Source organism: Siphateles boraxobius, unplaced genomic scaffold, assembly GCF_051911475.1.
Source record: "Siphateles boraxobius isolate OS27281-9 unplaced genomic scaffold, OSU_SipBor_1 162, whole genome shotgun sequence".
Classification (NCBI taxonomy): domain Eukaryota; kingdom Metazoa; phylum Chordata; class Actinopteri; order Cypriniformes; family Leuciscidae; genus Siphateles; species Siphateles boraxobius.
Genome location: NW_027508769.1, coordinates 653,085 through 675,000, shown reverse-complemented (window position 1 = coordinate 675,000; position 21,916 = coordinate 653,085). Strand labels below are relative to the sequence as shown.

Below are 21,916 nucleotides of genomic sequence, written 5' to 3'. Positions count from 1 at the left end.
ACCCATTAATTTCAAGGACTTCCAAAAAATACATAACAGCTACAAGTGAATGCACTATGCAAGCACTATATACAGGATTCACCCTGTTATACTTTATTGATACAAGTTGATAAGTCAAACAGCAAACAGCCATCCACAAATAGTCTATAGCTACATAGACTGTCTTTGAGTTCACTTGTACAAGGGTTAAATTACTCGTCAGCTACAGAAGAATACCATTCATCCGTTCAATTAGGCCTAAGACATCGAGAGTCACGAAGACCTGTAACAACCCAGCCACAACACATAATTGGGAATAACATGTCTTACCTTATCACAGAATTGATCAACGACTTATTTTTTCTACGAATCTTTGAGTTAACATGTACCAAACATGATTGGAATCACCACACCTCGATGCTCATGACAAGAATAGCATGTATAGTTATCTTTACTGAAGTGATTTAGGTTTAAATCGCCGCCATGCATGAATGACTGATATTTTTGCTATTTTACACATAATAATCCACGATGATCCCATTACACAAAACTGAAATTGCACGTCAAAATAACATATAGTCAGTATTTTTTGAGACCCCCCAAAATTTCACGAATCACGTTTTCAGGGGAGCCCATGTCTTATTAAGGGGAGCCGAGCTCACCCTAGCTCCCCCGTAGTTCGCCCCCCCCCCCAAAATAGTCCCAGGTCAATCTCTGCCGAGGAAATCGCCTAGTCTAATTCTGCATTGCTATTTGTACTCGTTATGAATACGCAGCCCACAAGAAGTAATTAGTTTTTTTTTTTTTTTTTTTTGCACTCACGACATGCTATCCGGCAACAAAGGATTCCATTCATTATGCTATGCTAAGCTAGCGGCAGCACTGCCAGACTAAAGCCCCTTTCACACAGCGCGTTGATCCTGGGAAATTGCCGCGAAATTGCCAGACCACCTTCTGTGTGAACGCGAACACGACCCGGGATCGATGCCGGGTTGGGGACCGAGTAACATTGCCGTGTTCAGTCCCGGAACGCGCGCTGTGTGAACAAAAGCCGTGATCAATACCGTGTTGTAATGATGACGCTGAAGTGAAGTGAAAGCAGGATAGTGAAACGGTACGTATTGCGCTAGTTTATGAACCAAGTCAAACGAACCCGGGTCAAATCCCAGGTCACTTTATCCGTGTATTTTCCAGAATCTCTGTGTGAAAGGGGCTTAAGACAACACATGCACTGAGACAAAAATGCGTTTGCTCACCGATCCAAATGAAGAGGAGACGGTGAATAACCCCTATTTCAAAAAACGGCAGTGTGTTCCTTTCAGTAAAATAAGTTCAAGTTTTAAGTGTTTAAGTAATGTTCTTTTTATGGTTGGTGTTTTAGATTTAGTTAACTGTAATAAACCTGGTGTGAAAAGCAGCCGTATATATTTGTAATTTTTAGAACAGAATCACTTCTGCTTGAATATCTTCATTTGTAAGTTTCTTGATGTTCAGCCCAAAGTCTCCTGTGATGTCTCTATCTACATCAGTCTGATTTTTGTTCATGTACAAAAGCCTTTAAGTGTGTGTGTGTGTGTGTGTGTGTGTGTGAGCAGCAGCGCAGTGGAGAGGCAGTGAAGGTCCACCAGTTGGATGTGGCGATTCCTCTGCAGTTGAAGAGTCAGCTGAAGAAAAGCCCGGCTCCATCATGCACTGCAGACACAGACTCAGACATCAGCGACACCATGCAGTTCGTCATGCTCACTCGCAAGGGCAACAAGCAGCAGGTACCAGTGTGTGTGTGTGTGTTGGAATGGTTTGGGTCTGCAGGGTGTGTTCAGGATGTGGTTTTTGAGAGTGTAAACTACAGCACACACACACTTTTTTTTGGCAATCTAAATGGGTACAGTCTGTCGACGTAATGGTTTTTATACTGTACAAGCTGTATACTCTCTATACACTAACCCTAGTGTGAGCTTCTTCATGCACACACACACACACACACACACACACACACTCACACACACACACACAGACACACAGCGTCTTTGTTTTCATTCTGTAGTCTCAGTGATCCACTTTAACTGTCCAGTCTTGTAGAAAGTTGACATCCATCTGACGTTCTCCTGTTTTCTGTCTGTCTCTGGTTCTGAGTGTGTTTAATCACAGCTGTGTGTGGGAGAAACTGTGAAACATGAGTGTGTTTAACAACAAAATACTTTATTTCAGTCTTTCTACTCCAAAAATGCAGGTTTATTCAATTTTACTGTAATTAACTGTGAAAATTACTAGCAATTTCTATTAGTTCAAATATTCTTTCTACACAATTAAGTCAAATAAACAAATTAAATAAGTCGAATAAAAAATGGTCAAATAAACAATAAATTAAATAAGTCAAATAAAAAATGAAGTGAAATAATTAATAAATCAAATAAACAATAAATTAAATAAGTCAAATAAAAAATGAAGTGAAATAAATAATTAATAAATCAAATAAACAATAAAATAAATAAGTCAAATAAAAAATGAAGTGAAATAATTAATAAATCAAATAAACAATAAAATAAATAAGTCAAATAAAAAATGAAGTGAAATAATTAATAAATCAAATAAACAATAAATTAAATAAGTCAAATAAAAAATGAAGTGAAATAAATAAATCAAATAAACAATAAATTAAATGTCAAATAAAAAATGAAGTGAAATAAATAATTAATAAATCAAATAAACAATAAATTAAATAAGTCAAATAAAAAATGAAGTGAAATAAATAATTAATAAATCAAATAAACAATAAATTAAATAAGTCAAATAAAAAATGAAGTGAAATAAATAATTAATAAATCAAATAGACAATAAATTAAATAAGTCAAATAAAAAATGAAGTGAAATAATTAATAAATCAAATAAACAATAAATTAAATAAGTCAAATAAAAAATGAAGTGAAATAAATAATTATTAAATCAAATAAACAATAAATTAAATAAGTCAAATAAAAAATGAAGTGAAATAATAAATCAAATAAACAATAAATTAAATGTCAAATAAAAAATGAAGTGAAATAAACAATGTCAAATAAATGTAATTAATAATAAGTAAGGATTACATTTCACATAAAAATACTATTTCAGTGTTTCTACTTCAAAATGTCACATTTAATTCAGTTTCCTGCAGTTCTGAAATTTACAAGCAACTTCTGATTGAAAATTGTTTAGTGTAGTAATGTTAACAATAAGTCAAATTATGTAATTACAAACTTACAAATTAAGTACATTTTAAACAAACTAGTGCAAAATAGAATTAAGAACTAAGAAAGTAGCATGTACTATCATTATATTATTTAAACGAAGAGTAAATGTGATATTTGTCATATCTGTTTATTTGAAAGAACTTGTTGACATAAGCTTTGTCTGTCTGTCCAGTTTAAGATCCTGAACGTGCCGCTGTCGTCTCATCTGGCAGCCAATCACTTTAACCAGCAGCAAGCGGAGCAGGAGGAGCGCATGCGCATGAAGAAGCTCACGCTGGACATCAACGAGAGGCAGGAGCAGGAGGACTATCAGGGTGAGGTGGGCGGCACTAAAGCCGCTGGGGTGAAGACATGAGTCCCATGCCTGATCTAAATCTCTTCTCATCTGTCATTTATTTAAACGGATAAACTGTTAACCCTCTGGGGTCCTTCGTTTCAGAGTCACACTCAGGACCTTCGGGTCCAAATGGGCCGGAGGGGTGGGATTCATATTTATTAAAAGAAAATCATCTTTTTTTTTTTTTTTTTACCTTTTTTTTATAATATTTTTTCTTTTCTTTTTTGGTGTTTTGAGATAATTTTATGATTTATAATTAATATTTATGCAATAAATATGACCCATTTTCCCCCCCATTGAATATAATAGAAAATTATAAATAAATAAATAAAAAATTTTAAATTTTTTTTTAAAGCTGTATTTCATTTTAGAGTCAAGCCTAGACCTCATGAAAGCAATTTTTGAAATGAGATGGATGCCATCTGGTGGACAAACTGAGCATTTTAAAAATGCAAAACACATATGTAATCTGAATTTTTTTGTTTGTTTTTGTATAAAAGTGTGTTTGTGTGTGTGTGTGTGTGTGTGTGTGTGTGTGTGTGGATGTGTCTGTTTTGCACTCTTGATGTTTTATAGATTCACCCCTTCACTGTTGTGTGCTTTTTTTCTGGATCGTAGCTGATATGTAGATTGTACGCACAAAAAAACTCGGTATTTTCACATTTTTGCCAATTTCGCATTCATTTCCTATGCCGGGTCCATTTGGACCCGAAGGTCCTGAGTGTGACAATTTTTTTTACAACCACTTTGATTATTCAATACCTGTCCCCAATTTTTTTGGGTGTTCATATACCAAGTACCAAAACCCTCACCAAATTTCAGACCATTCCGATGAAGCTATTATTTTTAAAAAATAAATATTCAAATGTTTCGGGTCCATTTGGGCCGAAGGACCCCAGAGGGTAAGAAAAATAGTAATAAACTCAAATTAACATTATTTCCTGGTTCTTTTAATAACAAAATTTGTAAAACATATTGCGCTGATTATTACGATAAAAATAATGGCATAATTATAATTGCATTACGAATTTCTGTGAATACGGTAAGGCAAATAAAGGATTAAAAAATACTCTTTTTTTTTTAGTTAGCTTAGATAGTAGCATAGCATGCTATCCGATGAGCGTGCTACAAATAACTAACGTTAGCTCGCTCTTCGGATAGCATGCTATGCTACTATCTAAGCTAACTAAAAAACACTAAGAAAGGAATTTTTTTTTAATTCACAATCTATAGCTTCGGTTATATACTAGTATATGAAGCGTATTAATGACTCGTTTTAACGTAGTTCAAACGACTTCTATAATAAAGTGATTTTGTCTGATTTGTAACCAGGCACTAAAGCGATTACCCATAAAACGTGCTTTGAACCAATCAGATTGCTTGGGTCATAAGCTGGGGCTCATGTCTTCAGTGGGACTCGTCTCTCACCACTCCGCCTTTCCACTCATCCTGATGTTGTTGTTTCAGAGATGATGCAATCCCTCGCTCAGAGACCGGCTCCTGCGAACACCAACCGCGAGCGCCGGCCCCGGTACCAGCACCCTAAAGGAGCGCCCAACGCTGACCTCATATTCAAGACCGGCGGCAGGTCAGACACACACACACACACACACACACACACACACACACACACACCACACGTCACTCAAGTAGAAGAGCACAATCATCTGAAAATCATCTTTACACAACTTCCTAAATCCATTTCACTTGTAAAATATTCTGTGCGATTAATCGAAATAAAACTAATGGCTGAGTGCAATTCATTTTATTCTATAGGGAAATATTACAGTGGTAATATTCCTTATTTTTTTATATTTTTGATTAGTATTTATTATTATATTTGACATTGTTATGATTGCATTCCCAGTCATTGTATTATCTTATATTGTTACTTATTATATTACAGTAGTAATATTTCTTATTTTTATTTAGTAATTACATGTATTAGATAAAATTACAGGTATTAGATTTTGATGATAAAAATATTTAGATTTTATCTATCTAATCATTATTATATTAATACATACTGTATTTATTATGTTTTATATTGTAATTTTTTTATTATAAAATAATAAATTGCTATTGTTGTTATTTGATATTTTTATTATTGTATTTATTATAACCCTTATTATTATTATGATTTTACTTTACTACTACTAGAATTATTTTGATTACCATATTTATTATAACTATTTATATTTTTATATATTATTTTAAAAATAAATAATAATAGCCCTACAAACATGCACAGCAAACCTGGAGCTTTTTTATGTGTGTGTGTGTGTAAAACTAATAACACACATATGTGTGTGTTTTTTAAAGTAAATTAAAATTGTGTTTTTGCATGAAGTTCTTCTGCAACAGTCGTCACACACACTTACACACACACATCCTGCTCACTCACTGACCCTTGACCCTGTGCCCCGCAGGAGACGCTGATGATGTCAGACTGAGCGAACGACGAGTCAGACGCACGGACCGATAGATGGACAAGCGGTGCTTTGGACTCTGAGACGGAGACACACCTGACTGAGCGTCACCACGGCAACCAGAGAGGAGCTCCATCAGCGCACACACACACACACACACACACACACACACACACACACACACACAGGATGGAGGTGATTTTACTTTGGCTGATAGAGTTTGATGGTTGGATAGTGTCCAGTGACGAAGAGACTCTAGCTGTGGAAAACTCAATGTTTTTGTTCTTCTGACAAGCGTTGTTTCCTCTCCTGATGTTTGTTCTCTCTAACCTCAGCGATGGCTCCTGAGCGAGACGTGCATGGGCTGAACGCAGCCGCTAACATGTTCGCTGTTGCAGTAAAAGTGACTTCATGTGACCGTGAGAATGTCTCTTTTTGTCTCTGTGCTCTCAAACGCTCACCAGCTTGTTTTCTGTCCGTGAACTCAACGACTAGAGCAGCTGATCAGAATGCAGTCGAACCGGACGCAAACAAACACACACACACACACACACACGTCTGCGGGCGGAACAGGTAAGATCAAACCCAGAGGAAAGAAAGTGTGTTTGGGACGGTTTTAAGCGCCAAAACTGCTCATGAAGAAAGGTCGCAATTCACCATCAAATCAACAGGATAAAATTAAGATTGGCTTAAAAATCATAAATCCACATGATTAAATTCAGAATAAGTACCTACAATTGTTTCAATGTAACATTCATATTTAAATGTTTTTAGGACTATATTTAGGGGGTTACTGGTCATTAAATAATTTCTCAATGCAAAAATGTTTTTTTTTCTTCTGGGTTTTAATCTTGTGTTTTCGCCCTTCTGCAGTGTTTGATTTAGTTGTTTTCTATTCGGTTTTATGTTTGTATTGTGCTTTGAATTTTGTGGTTAAATGTCTCTTGTTAAAAGGTGAATTCTTGAGCTCGGCGCACGTTTATGAATCCTGACATGATCCCATAATGCAGTGGTTCGCTGAAGTTGATGAAGAAAATTATCATTGACACACAAAGAAAACTTCTGCATTACATTATAACTGATGGTTTCATTGTATTTATTCAGAAACAATTCTAGAATTAAAGATCTTAACCAATGCAAGAAAATATACATTTTTATGCCCAGCAATGTTCTCATTTACACAAAGAGGTTGTAATAAACAATGTTGTTTTGTGTGTGTGTGTGTGTGTGTAGTGGTGTCACATGCTCACAAATCATGCATTCCATGTCCTTCAAGAACTGCTTCACTTGAAGCAAAAAACCGGAGTCAAAATAAAACAAACCAATGCGCACATGCATTGTCAAAAACACACATTCTACATGCAAAACACTCTCACTCTCATTCATTCTGAAATTCACAATACACTACAGGTGAAAACACAACATGTGATTAAGGGTTGGTGGTGATTTTAACATGTTCCAGATCTGCAAGCTCTCGATCTGAATGTCTGTGGTTTAGTGTGGGAGGAACTAAACTTACATTCACGAGAGCTTCTGCAGTGCATGCTGGGAGAGAAAGAAGGGAAAAGACGGTCATCTAGAAAACCCCACCCAACAGCCAACCTCCAAGCCACAAGTCAACATCGAGAGAATATAAAACACAACATTATCATATGAACTACATAAAGAGAAGCTAGAAAAAACTGAGGTATTTCTTGCATAAAGGTCTGGGTTCTTACCATCAACTGATCCTTAAGCACAGACACAATTAAAAACAAATTTTGATAAGGTGACATTTAACAGTTTGAACATACTGTTTTTAATAGGTAAAGTATGTAAACAAATGAATCTAACTTAACTAGACTAATGACTATTAACTAATTAAACTAGTTACCTAAACTCGTGACTTTTAACTTAACTAGTGAAAATCCAAATAGGAAAATGAAAGCAAAAAATGAAGAAAAAAAAAGTTAATTGGAAAAAATGAAAAATAATTAACTAGTTAACTAATTCATTAACTAGTTAACTAAACTCGTGACTTTTAACTTTAGTGAAAAGGCAAATAAAAACGTGAAAGTAAAAAATGGATTTTTTTACAAGAATACAATTAAAAATAATTAACTAGTTAACTAATTAAGGAATTAACTAATTAAACTAGTTAACTAAACTTAACTAGAGAAAATGCAAATAAAAAAGTGAAAGTAAAAAAAGAAAATGATAATAAAAAATGAAAATAGAAAAAAGTACAATGAGAAAAAGTAAATGAAATTTTTTTTATCCAATTAACTAACTAACCAGTTAGGTAATTATCCAATTAACCAATTAAGCTCGTTAACTAAACTAGTGCCACCAGAGCCTGCACAGTTCGGACACTTCTCGTTCGTTTATCTTTCGAAACGGAGTCTGAAATCACAACCGTATATAAAACTGCAACAACAAGTTGGATTAGAACCGGCAAGCACTCGCTTCAGTGACGGTACCGGTACCATTGAGCCACTGAAGACAACACGATTCTGACGGTTCTCCTGATTCGTTTATCTTTCGAAATTCCATTTAAAACCTGGAACAGAACCAGCAACCTTTTGCTTTAGCGACGGTACCGCTAACACTGAACCACCGAAGACGACACACTTAAGTCTGTTCTCCTAGCGCACTTATTTTTCAAAATTAAATTTGTCTATAATTAAAAGCATATGTCATCATGACATTATAGTAGATGTATTTGGAGGAATCTCAACAGTGTTTTAGGAGTTCAAGGACTCTTGAACGATTGGCTCAAACAATGTTCTGGCACCATGTGACCATGAAGCAAAGATGGCAGAAACCAGGCCATGCGCTTCCAGAGCAGCATGTAGAAGTTGAGCGAGTACCTTTGAGATGAGTGTGAATGCTGAGTTTGTGTTTGATAAAGATATCAGAAGTGATTGGATTCTTGATTTTAAAGCAAAACTCCTAAGCAGAAAAAACAAGCTCAGTCTAAACAAGTGTTAGTTGCGACTTTTCTCTAAACTTAAAACATAAATCTGTTGTCTCTTGACCTTCAGAACATCTTTTAAACAAGGTAATGCCAATATTATTTGTTTGTTTGTGTGTGTGTGTGTGTGTGTGTGTGTGTGTGTGTGTGTGTGTGTGTGTGTGTGTGTGTATATATATGATTAGTTGAAGTCAGTGCTGGGTAGTAACTGATTACATGTAATCTAGATTACCTAATTAAATTGCCAAAAATTAAATGCGTGTAATTAGATTTATCTTGTGTTTTAAAAAACTCATAATCAGACTAGTTACTTTTAAAATTGATTCTCAGAATTTGATTTCCAGAAATAATTTCACTTTCGAGGAGTATTTTCTCAACATTAGTTTCAATTTATTTATTTTTTTTGTCAGTCAATCCTCTTTGATGTAATATATTTGCTTGAAGTCGCTCTGAGATTTTAAGTAGTTCATAATTAAGAGACATCAGAGAAACATGCACGTTAAATTACAGAATTTAACATTTGGATGTTCATGTTTCTATGATGTCGTATAATGGTCACATGACATGTAAGTAAATAAAATATTGCATCATTATTAAGTGTTTTAGTTTGGTTTAAAATTCTTTAATTTAACTTTTTTTTATTTTTTATTAATTTTTCATGAACTTAGATACCCCCTGAAATTCCTTCACGAACCCTGGTTTGGGTTAAAAATATCATTAGCTAATGGGACAAATTTGGTATAATATGGTATAAGATTATACCTAATCTTCAAATCTTAAGATTCAAATCTAAGTGTTCAACAAGTTAGGTCAATGCTAATCTAAAAGTAGTCCGATTATCTGACCTAAATACGTTACGTTACCAACTACAATTTCGTCATGTAAAATGCATTCAGCAACAGACTAAATATTGTAAGTAATCTACCCAGCACTGGTTGAATTATAACTTCTAAAATGTTTTTGTACTTGAGTACAAAAGGCATCATGTGAGCGTTTAAGACGAGTCCCTCAGCAGTCCTAGTTTGCGTAGCGCGTTACGCCTGGCCTCATCTGTGGCTCCTCTCCCAGAAAACTGGACCGTTATTCCCTGAGCACGGAAGGATGGCTTTGGCAAGGGCCGTGACCCGGTGGGACTCATTGGACTCGGGTGACGCAGGGGTCTTGGAGCCGCAACGGGCGGATTAGCATTGGATCTGTTTTCACAGAGCGACGCATTCCTCTTGGGTAAGTCTTTCGTTGCAGTCCTGTTCGAACTGGAGTTGTCCTCTTTCACTGAGAAGAAGGTTCTGGATCGGGCTCCGTGGATCGGCTCAGGTGTACTCATGATTCTTGATCTGCCGCCAAAGTTGTTGAGATGGACCTCCGAAGCCTCTGTTTTGGGTAACGAATTTGAGACATGCTCAGTCCTAAAGGACAGTGAGGGGTGCAACTTTATGCTCTTGCCGCCATAGCTGTTAAAATCACTATGCGTGACTTCGGCGCTCGCCAAAATTGGTGCAGGGCTTGATTTGGTTTGGCAGTGGTCTGTGGTGTCCATTGCGTGGGCGTCAGGACTAGCGTTTGCTGGTAAGCTAGTTTTGAATGTGGTGGTGGTTTTTGCGCGTTCGGTCTGACTAGTGTTTGCTGGGATGCTAGTTTTGAATGTAGGGGTGGTTTTCGCACTTTTGGTCTCCCTCGGAGAAGCATGCATGATGGATTGTGATCGCCTGGTTTGGCAGTGGTCTGTAGTGTCCGTAGCGCGGACATTAGCACTAGCGTTAGCTGGTAAGCTAGTTTTGAATGTGGTGGTGGTTTTAATGCCTTCGGTCTCCCTCGGAGAAGTGTTGGATTGCGCTCGCCTCTGAGCTAATCCGAGTTTCGAAAGCGCCTCCATCCTAGATTTGTCCGGCGTGGGATCTCGAAACGATATGCTTCGTGTGGGAGGCTTGCGAACGCAAAACGGCTCTCCGCCGTCCAGAGGGTGCGCTGAACCGGAGCGGTTTGAGAGCATTAGCGTCCGGCGCTCCTGCTCGCTCATGGCTTCGGTGGCGATTGAATAGGGAATGTGTTCGCGGCTGCCCAGTAACATGCTAATGCCGTCGGGGAGACGCGTGGGCTTGGCATGAATAGGAGGCCCGTGTTTGACTGAGGGGTTCTGTGGCAATTCCAGACTGGATCTGCGCTGGAGAAGCTGTGAATCAGACGTGACGCTCTCGTGCTCGACCATCTTGTTGGGGATTATCAATGAAGCTGAAAGCGGACGGTGTCCAACTTCTTGTGGAGGGTCTCGTTTCGCCTTCACCTCTTGATGAGTATACGGGGCTGCTATCAGCTCTTGGAAATCTGATGAAGAAAACCAATTCACAATTGCGTAATGAATCTCAAATCTCAAAAAAGTGGATAAAAAAATTTAATCAAAGTTGTCGTAAGACAAGAACGGGTATTGCTCAAAATCCATGTATAACTTTGATGGAAGGTTTTGATCCACTTCAAATGTTGACTACTGTAGTACAAGAACAAATGGGTTCTATTCTGACAACAACATTTAAAAGAGCTAATCGCGATCCTTCTTAACTGAAAAAAACACCAAATCACTTGGTTTGGTTAAGAGATGTCATGCATTATCTGCAGTTGGAAGGAATTATATTTGCAAAGCATAAAGTTCCATGACACATGGGGATATTTAATTGATTATATAAGTAATTTATAAGTGCACTTTCTGTAGAGCTGCTTTGAGACAATGTGTATTGTGAAAAGCGCTATACAAATAAATTTGAATTGAATTGAATTTACTAACTCTGTACTTAGGTTTAATTTATTTTTATTATCAGTTGATAATTATAGTGCTTCAACTGAAAGGAACACGCCACCGTTTTTTTAAATAGGGGTTATTCACCGTCTCCCCTACATTTAGATAGGTGGGCAAATGCATTTTTGTCTAAGTGCATGCATTGTCTTAGTCTGACAGCGGCACAGCTAGCTTAGCTTAGCATAATGAATGGAATCCTTTGTTGCCGGATAGCATGTCGGGAGTAAAAGTGAAAAGAAAAAATTTTTTTTACTTCTTGTGGCCTACAAATAGCAATGCAGATTAAGATTTCCTAGGCAGAGATTGATTTGGGACTATATTGGGGTGAAGCACTGCTACTTGGGCGCAGGGATATCACGCAACGCCTGAAATCCCCCAACTTCCGTCAACATACCGACGTGAATATTAGCTGGCTATTTTTCCTACAGTAGACATAGTGAATGGTGATGAACATAGCAGATTTTGTGAGAGACGAAGAGGGTGACTTCTCAGACAGTCAAGATCCAGAACCATACATCTACGAACCAGAGTTTTCAGAAGAGAAGCTGCGTGCTCTGGATATAGAACGACAGGAGGTTGCGATCGCTCAACAGCCTGAGGACGTGAGGAGGAGAGCCAACACGAACTGGTGGTGTGTGTGTGGGGGAATATGCCAACCTATGCAGAATGAAATAGTGTCTGTGCTGTGGCGAGTGGGACAAGGTCCTGCCATCGATGACACGTTGAGCCTGGTCAGACCTAGATGAGCGTGCCTGCAGTTGTGTTACAGCTACCTAACCTCCGTGATATCTCTGCGCCAAAGTAGCAGTGCTTCGTCTGTGCCCCATATATGTCAAGTCAATATCTACCTAGGAAGTCGCCAAGTCTTAATCTGCATTGCTATTTGTACTCGTTGTGAATACGCAGGCCACAAGAAGTAATTCGTTTTTTTTTTTTGATCACTTTTACTCACGACATGCTATCCGGCTACAAAGGATTCCATTCATTATGCTAAGCTAGCGTCGGCGCAGCCACACTAAGACAATGCATGCACTGAGACAAAAATGCTTTTGCTCACCTATCTAAATGTAGGGTAGACGGTGAATAACCCCTATTTCAAAAAACGGTGGCGTTTTCCTTTAAACATTACAGTTTATTGCAATGGCAACACTGCTAAACTTCGTTACAAGTTAGAAGTTTCACATAGTTATATTTTATTTTAGCTTTATATCAATTACGTGTTTTTAATAGTTTTATCTAACGATTGTAACCCTGTTTGAATATGACAAAAATATCATTATGATTAAGATCGGAATTTGAATGTTTTCCGTGGTTTACATTGAGTTACTGTTTCTCGGTGGATTTGTGTTGTTTTCTGGTACCTGGCGTGAAGGGCAGCTTGTCTTTTTGTTTCTTGGGATCGGGTGTAGGGTGGACCAGGTCAATGATGTCATGATCTACAGGGCTGTGATGTCGTGCCGTGTGTGAGGCCGGATGCTCCACCGCAAGCCTGTGTCCTGAGGACAGTCCCGTTCTCTCATCGTCGTCCTCCAGGGAGCCGATCGTCTCCTCAAAGAACAAAATACACTCCCTTTCCTCGAGACTGAGGAACTGCAGATCATCTTCCTAGAGAGAGAGAGGGAGAGAGGATGGAAAACCTCTAATGACTGCTAGTTGACACGTAGTTAAAGTTACAATATGCAAGGATTTTTCGCCACCAGGGGTCGCTAACCTCTTACAATAACAAAGGCGTATACTGATGATGTATATTCCACATTAAGCTGAATTATGGATCTTGTCGTCAAGCTTATGGATCTTTTATAGATGAGTGAATACATTGATGTTTTTAACATGACTGTGGTGTGAAGCAGGGCGCGATTGCTAGACGTATACCAGCGCCACACACAACGCGAGTCCCGCGGGTATAAAGGAATAAGGACATTTCATCCTACCGAACTACACGCAAGTGCCGAATTAATACTCACACAGGTCAGTTTATTAGACGAATCAAACTTGAGGTAACGCAGCGCTGTTTCACTTGCTCTAACAATTACACGATCACACTAAATGGCATTTGAGTGTGTTGAATGTTGTTAGTAAGGTTGTGTGTTGGCTGTATGAGACTAACTAAGCTAGATCAACATTAGAATAACATACAGATCATATTCTAACATTTCATCATGTTGAATTAAATAACATTGATAGTTTTATGTACATTTGCTCACCTGTCTAAAAGTACATGCAACACTCGCGTCTCTGTCAAGTCAAAGTTAGTCGCAGACGTGAAGCTCTCGCCATCTGGAAAGATGCTGATCTTCGTTTTAGTCCTCTTTTTGTCTCAAAGTCTGCTTGCCATGATCCAAAATGTTTGAACAAAACAACAACAGCGTGAAGGTCCTGCTAGGCATTACGGGCCAGTTGTCAATGTCTGTCGCCATGGTTACTATGGCAGTACGAGGTCAAACCTGGCGGAAACCGAGGGTAACGCGGATATGACGTCGTTGACTGGCGACTCCTCACCTCTGCTCACACGCCCCGTTTCCTTGGTTAAAATCGCATTTTTCTCACGATTTACAAATTGTTTGAAACATTTGTGATATTATAAGTAATCAACTAAACAAAATATATAACATTGGCCTAGTGGTTTTCGGATATTTAACTGCAAAAATCCTACATATTGTACCTTTAATAGGGGTGTAACAATATATCGTGTCACAATATATACAAAAAGGAAACAATATTTATCATGGATAGTTCAGCCAACATAAAAATAAGTGTTGAGAAAAAAAATCACGTTTGAGTTTTAGTGTCAGTACTCCATTAAACTACTATATATAATGTTGAATATAATGTATAATAATGCAGTGGGGGAATATTTGTGGGTCTTGATAATGCCAAATGTCTGATGTTACCAGTAAAAAGTGGCCTATATTATTTTAAATATATCTAGGGTAGTGACAGAGTGAAAGCATATTCGTCTAAAATAATTCTGTATTTTAAGCTTCAGAATCATGAATATTGTTATTCTGGTGTCTCTATTGTTCATTGGGTTTTCAGCACCAAATCCAAGTCTATTCATTTACACACATAATGTAATATCAAATGTAGCATTTTAATCAACAGGACTTTTTTTTATTTTTTTTTACCTTTTATCATGTCACATTTATCACATTCTTTCGTGTAAAAAATATAAATGAATTGAATTTTGTCGGAACTTCTAGTTAATTACATGCTATTGTTCAGTTGTCTATTCAGAACCGTGGGATAATCATGATCTTGATTAAAATTAAAATAAAAAAGCATGATTATCCAGAATCGTGCAGCTCTACTATTATTACAGCTCAAACCCCAAATTATGTGTCCATTTGACATGAATATGTCCATATGATATTGGAGTATCGCAATAATATCGTATCGTGAGTTCAGTATCGTGACATGAGGTATCGTTACACCCCTAGTAGTTATACACGTTACTTATGTAGTCGAATGTCTAAAGTGGACTCATCTAACGACGCATGTGCTTTGTGACCTCCAGAGATCAATCCACTGTCAGTGTGAGGATTTACTGACGAGCCTCTCCCTGCTCAAACAGCAGAACACAGACTCTACTCATGTAGAGCAGCTACTCTCACAGGTGTGTGTGTGTGTGTGTGTGAACAGTGGGCTGCTTGTTCACCACCGGCGTACACGCCCTTCACCCTGAACAGCCCCACTGTAAGTGATGTCCAGGCAACTCACACACACATATTGCATCACTTTTGTGGGCTGGCTTCGGTTTGTGCCATTCAGTTTTCAGAAAACAACAGAAGAAGGACCGGCTTTTCCTCTCTGTGTGTAGAGAACAGCTGATGGTTTGAGTGTGTCTCTCCTTTATCTTAAACGCACTGGTTTGGATCACATTACAAACAGCACAATGATGTCATGAGGGAATGATTGTGTGAGAGAGAGGAGAAGAAAGAACATTTGTGGCACATAAATATAGGATGTGAGAACTTAGATTAAAATCTGAGATCATTTAAAAATAAAACGGCACTCTACTCATACTTTTACACTAGTAAAAAAACGTAATTTTTTTGGGCGGGTCGGTTAGATTTTTAATGTTTTGGAAAAGTCTGTTCTGCTCGCCAAGGGTGCATTTATTTAATCAAAAATACAGTAATAATAGTGACCTATTATTAGAATTTAAACACCTGTTTTCTATGTGAATATATAGTCAAGTGTAATTTATTCCTGTGATTAAAGCTGAATTTTCAGCATCATTACTCCAGTCTTCAGTGTCACATGATCCTTCAGAAATCACTCTAATATGATGATTTGATGCTCAAGAAACATTTATGATTATTATCAGTGTTGAAAACAGTTGCTCTGCTTCATATTTGTGTGGAAACTGTGATACTTTATACTTGCTTAGTTCATTGAGAAACTGTTATAGTTTTTAATAATATTTTTAATTAGTTTAATTTTATATTTTCTGTTTCTTATTTTAATTTCAAAATTTTGTAATTTTTTTTGTCATTTGATTTATTTCATATTTTTTAAATGTCTCTATAAAGTTATTTTATTTTAGTGCATCAATTTAAACTGAATGAAAATACAGACTTAATTGAAATAATTAGTAGTAACAGTGCATCTCTTCTTAAAACACACACATGATTTGAGGAATCATTCATGTCAAATGGACACTGTAATAGTAGAGCTGCACGATTCTGGATAATCTGAGAATCATGATTTTTTATTTTTTTTATTTTATCGAGATCATGATTATCCCACGGTTCTGAATAGACAACTAAACAATAGCATGTAATTTACTAGAAGTTCCAACAAAATTCAGTAAAAAAAATAAATAATTTTAAACGCTTCGAAGGAATGAATCAATGACTCACTCAAAGAGACTTCATTTGTTTCATTACTGGATGAATCAGCGTTTTTCAATGAATCTTTTGAATGATTCAATGGCTCACTCATAGTCATTTACACCCATAATGTAATATAAAAATTTAACATTTTAATCAACAGTACTTTTTTTTAACCTTTTATCATTGTCACATTTATCACATTCTATTGTGTTTTAAAAAAAAAACGTTTAATTCTTTTTTTACTTAATTTTGTTGGAACTTCTAGTGACTTCACTTGTTTCATTACTGGCTGAATCAGCATTTTTGAATGAATCTTTTGAATGATTCAATGACTCACTCATAGTGACTTCACTTGTTTCATTACTGGATGAATCTGCGTTCTTAAACGAATCTCTTGAATGATTCAATGACTTTTTAACAGTCACTTGTCGCACGTACTAATGTAATTGATGTAATCTTTACTTGAAGCATCAAGTCACTTTCAAAAGGTGATTTCCTCAGTTTTGATCACTACTGTATACATCAGTGTTTATATCTGAACTATAAACTTTTATCCCAGTACTTCTGTGATAATGTGAATCATTATAACAGAAATAATGATACTGTGTGGTTGAAAAGACGGTTAGTGAAGCGGTTTCATACAGTACATGACAACTCTCACCGGATCAGAACACAGATCTGAATCAGTGTGATCGTACTTATCAAAGCTTTACTAGACAGAGCTGTATCATTTAGGAATGAGATTGAATGGGTGTTTGAATCGAGACTGCGATCTTTAAATGATTAATCGTGCTTTGAATAGTAGTGTGATACTAATTTTCAGATGACTGCCATCCAGAACCTGCTGGTTTTGCATAGATCATGTCGTGTGTGTGTTTAACATGCTGCTCGACTACATTATTGTCTCTACTACAGAATCACATTCCTCTGAGAGAGTTCAGCGCTTTAGACTGATGCGGTGAGTAACACACACACACACACACACCTGTCTGAGGACTGAAACACAATGACTGTCCTGTCATGCTTTGAACTGAAGGAACTGGTTTCTCTGCATCGGTGTGTGTGTGTGTGTGTGTGTGAACGCGTGGGTTCATTTCCTTTTGCTGACAAAAAATGTCTTTCATAAATCTATTTTAATCATAAATAAGGTGTGGTTAGGCTCAGCTGTAGTCATTATTATCGGCTTAAATACAGTTTTTTTGCGTCATGACTTATTTAATGATAAACACGTTCCATGTCGTTCTAATTACAGTAATCAAAATCTCAAGTTAAACTCTTGAATGTACAATAAATACTACCGTGAGATACGTTGTTTTCAAGTTATCCTGACTTACTTGGAAAAAAGTGTTTTAATACTCACAGAGAAGCCCTTCAGACCATCGTTCAGGCCGTAGTGAAGTGTCCGACTGTTGCGCATTTGAACATCCATTACGGCAACCAGGGAACGGTGTCTTGTGGGAAAAAAGGTTTCAGTGGAAAAGGTCAAGGGTCGTGTGAAATGGTCTGAACATTTCCACGTACCCGACTGACTTGTTTCACATGATGCACCTGGAACACACAATACACATCGTCAAAATCATTATCCTCCAAACTACTGTTCTCAGATCACTGAGGAATATTGTGTTTGCTCACACAGATCTCCTACAGCACTTCTTTCAACACCACAAAAACACAGCTCATTATGAGGAACATCCAATGCTAGATAATTATATAATCTAAATATATTTGCTTATACACGATAGTGATGCAAACAAATAAACATACCCAGCTAACATGTTCCCAGAACGGTCTGGCAAGGTTCTCTCAAAGTTATGAACAAACGTTTTTCCAGAAGTTTTTTTTTTAGGAGTTATCTGGTCTGTAATTACTTGTTTAAAATGTAATAATAATGCAATAAAGTTTGTAAAGTGATAAAATTTAAAGTTATATTAAACGTTTTAAAACAACTGACGCTGTTTAGAGAACATTCAGAAATAACGTTTTCATAATTTAACGGGAATGTAGAATTTTTTCTGTTAAATTAACGTTACTGACTAAGTAATAATTAGTTATCTAGAAAGAGAAACAAAGTGTGACTATTCTATAATATTAAAAAATTATAATAAATACAAAAGGGATTCTGTTACATAAATTTCTTTTTTAGGACGATTAAGTTAAAGACAAACATCGTGTTTTGCGTCATTAAACACGTTCCATGTCGTTGTAATTACAGTAATCAAAATCTCATGTTAATCTCGGTAACGTTACAATAAATACTACTGTGAGATACGTTTTCAAATTTACTTCACTGTCATGAAATTATGAAATCATATTAAAACATATGCCTTCGCGCTGAAATAATGACCTGTCTCCGTATTGAATGAGATTCGACCAAACACTCAAGAGTCTAAATTTAATGAGTAAAATACTTTTAAGAGCGGGGTAAAAAGCTTTAACTTACCAAAACATCCTGAAACATCTTACCAGAGCAAGTTAAACGAATAAACCGAGAGTCATTCCAGTTGTGTTTCTGTGCGCTGAGAGCGAATGTGTTTTAAATGAGTCTGTGCGCGTGAACTGGCTCATCAGGTTCTACGGGAGCGCGCGCTCGTGATGACGAACACGGAGTTCCTCCTCATTTTCTAAGCAAACATTTCCAAGACTTTAATAATAACTTTGATAAACACTAGGCGGGGTTTGGCAGGGAAATGTTTGTTTTTATCAGAGTAAATCTGTGTACTGTCAGTAATGTTTGTAGTTGTAACCGTATTTGTGTTGATATCGCGTCCTCTTGTGGCAGAAGAAGCCTTCTATTATTGTTTGTGAATTACACTTTTGAACGTACATATAAATTATATTACAAATAATAATCGTTTATATCATGAACACATATAAATGTGAATTTCATATCCAGGTCATTTTATTTACCCCCAAAAAATAAACTGAATAAACCAGTGAATAAATACTAAATTATATTTTGCATAGTGATGTGAAATTAATTAATCTGCTTGCTTTATTTAATTTCTGTACCTGGAAACAACAGTCAGACCTGAAAAGCACTGTTTGTTTCATTTGTATCTTTTTAACATTGTATTTATTTGTGCTTTTGATTGTAATTTGATTATTTGTTCTCATTTTATCACTGGCTGTTTACTTGTCTTTTAATAATTCTTTAAATATGTATTAATTGTATATAGTTAGGCTAGTAGTTTTAGCTGTGGTATCAAAATTGGAAGAGACAATTGTGAATTTTATCTGGTATCAAATTTTGGTCGTAACTGCTTGTTTTTGCTAAACTTTCATGGCCAGTAAAAAATATATATTTATGCCCTGGTTTTACCACAGAGATATCCGAGAAAAGATGCAGGTAAACAAAAATATTTGATTTCAGTCATGTTCATGTATAGTGAGAAATACCAAGTTACTAATAGTAATCTATCCAACTGGCCAGTGTTGCTTATGTTATACAGTATTAGATGTTTTTTTAGTGAAACAATCATGATATTAAAAGTGTGTCATGTCATCACTGCTCATACAATACAAGATTACTTGTCAAATAAATTAATTAATTTGAAATCATTACCGGTCCAGGAGCGGATTTCCATCATTAAAGCCAATGCCTGTAACTCAGAAACAAAACTGAGTTTGTTGGTCTACAAAACAACAGAACAGAAACAAACCAATCAAATTCTTTTCTCAAGAAAACACAAGAATAACTTTAATATTGTCAGTGATATTTCAAGATCAACCCTTGTGTTTACTTCATTATCCATTCATAATTTATCAGTAAAATCTGTGAGTATCAAATATATCTGGATTTTGAAGGAGGTTTATTTGTTTATCTGTCAATCATCATTGTATTGCATTGCATTATATGTTTTAAAACTAAAGAAGACATTATTGGTAGATATAGTGTGACATTTATATGCATTTAATGTAAATATCCCTTATAAAGATCTCATTGATTTACATTACAAGCATCATAATTGTATCTTACTTTTTGGCCATATATAAATATTAAAAAAAACAATATCTGCACTAAATTGCATGTTTTTGCTCAGTTTGGATCAAAGTTGAGCTGTTTTTCCTCCATATTCTCATTATATTAGCCCAAATGTGTCAAATATTTTACAAAACATAAACATATATGCACATTTTATTCTATACTTGGTCTAAAGATTCAATAAACTCTTCCATGTAATAAAAAAATTGATTTACCAATTAACACAAGACATGGAACTAACTCTGTAAACTCTGACATATTAATCATATCACTACATTAATCTAATGAACCAGAAGAGGACAGAAGTTACTTACAGGTGAGTCGCGTGACATATTGGAGTTTGTTGGTTTTATTTGATGTGACATCTATAAATAAAACAATCTGCACGTGTTGTGGCGACTCGTCATCATCAAGCGTCCTCAGGTGAAACTAGCGCGCGCCACCTAGTGGACCGGGTGGAAAACTGCACTTTAGTTTCGTGAGACTGAAGATACTTCATACATGAGAGAAGGCGTACTTTTTCCTCACCTTAGAGATAAAAAAATAAAAAAATAAAAATTCTGGTTGCGCGAATCGGGAAACGAATGACCGTTTACTTGACGGTTAGTGACGTTGACCACTGAACCACGTGACTTTACACTTTATTTTGGATATTTGACTGAATTCTTTTAAACCACTCAAACTAAAATAATACAATAAAAATAAAAAACGATATAATAATAATACGCCTAATAACAATACAGCCACAGCATTAATTTAATTCGCGTAATTTTATTTTTTTTATTCTCGGCAAAGCATCAACATCTGCATCTGACAAACATGGATAAAAGATCCGGGGATAAAATATGACAAAAGTCCTTGTGTTGTTCATTTTGAAAATTATTTAATAAATGTTCAAAAATATATATATTATAGTGTGTGTGTGGCAACAAAACATGTGACAAACTTGTCTTCTTAAGAAGAAATATTTTGTTATGTATAAACTTAATGAAAAAGTCCTTGTATGGATTATGTTATTCTCTGTGTACTGTTGTGTTTAATCTAATTAAACTCTAATACTGTGTATAAATAAATAAATATTATAATTTTAATAAAGCAAGTCAAATGACGCCCTCCTGTGGTGAATTAAGTGCCACAGATTTAACAAGGCTGTTAATTAACAAGGCTGTTAATCCCCTGTTAATCACTGTAACCTAAATTGGTTACAGTGCGCCACTGACTCTACACTGAGAAACTGTAATTCACAGAGATGTGGACAAAACACCTGTGGACATGAGAAGGATCCTGGAGTCGCATGTCAGCGTGAGTACAAAACCTTGTAGGCTACACTAAATAAACAGTATCTAAGCATGCAAACTTTGAGTCATCATATTTGATCCACTT

General features: G+C 36.1%; 2 protein-coding genes across 4 annotated transcripts in view; one reads left to right on the top strand and one right to left on the bottom strand.

The window, feature by feature from the left end:
* Window positions 1-7,189, top strand: part of upf2 (UPF2 regulator of nonsense mediated mRNA decay) — a 37,720-nt gene extending 30,531 nt beyond the window's left edge. For both annotated transcript variants that reach the window (XM_077232043.1, XM_077232042.1), the window contains exons 19-22: window positions 1,575-1,745; window positions 3,382-3,523; window positions 5,014-5,134; window positions 5,976-7,189. In XM_077232043.1, the coding sequence (XP_077088158.1) occupies window positions 1,575-1,745; window positions 3,382-3,523; window positions 5,014-5,134; window positions 5,976-5,985 (444 nt within the window). In that variant the 3' untranslated portion in view covers window positions 5,986-7,189. The remainder of the gene's footprint in view (window positions 1-1,574; window positions 1,746-3,381; window positions 3,524-5,013; window positions 5,135-5,975) is intronic.
* proser2 (proline and serine rich 2) lies at window positions 7,055-21,039 on the bottom strand. 2 transcript variants are annotated; one of them, XM_077232045.1, is made up of 5 exons: window positions 20,848-21,039; window positions 20,114-20,183; window positions 17,912-18,099; window positions 13,078-13,321; window positions 7,055-11,250 (listed from the first exon to the last, which is right to left on the bottom strand). In XM_077232045.1, exons 1-5 carry the CDS (start codon window positions 20,896-20,898, stop codon window positions 9,923-9,925), a joined length of 1,881 nt encoding a protein of 626 aa, XP_077088160.1. In that variant the 5' UTR covers window positions 20,899-21,039; the 3' UTR covers window positions 7,055-9,922. The 2 variants fall into 2 exon arrangements, with proteins under 2 accessions (XP_077088160.1, XP_077088161.1); XM_077232046.1 differs by lacking the exons at window positions 20,114-20,183; window positions 20,848-21,039 and adding an exon at window positions 18,992-19,187.
* Between the last annotated feature and the right edge of the window lie 877 nt (window positions 21,040-21,916).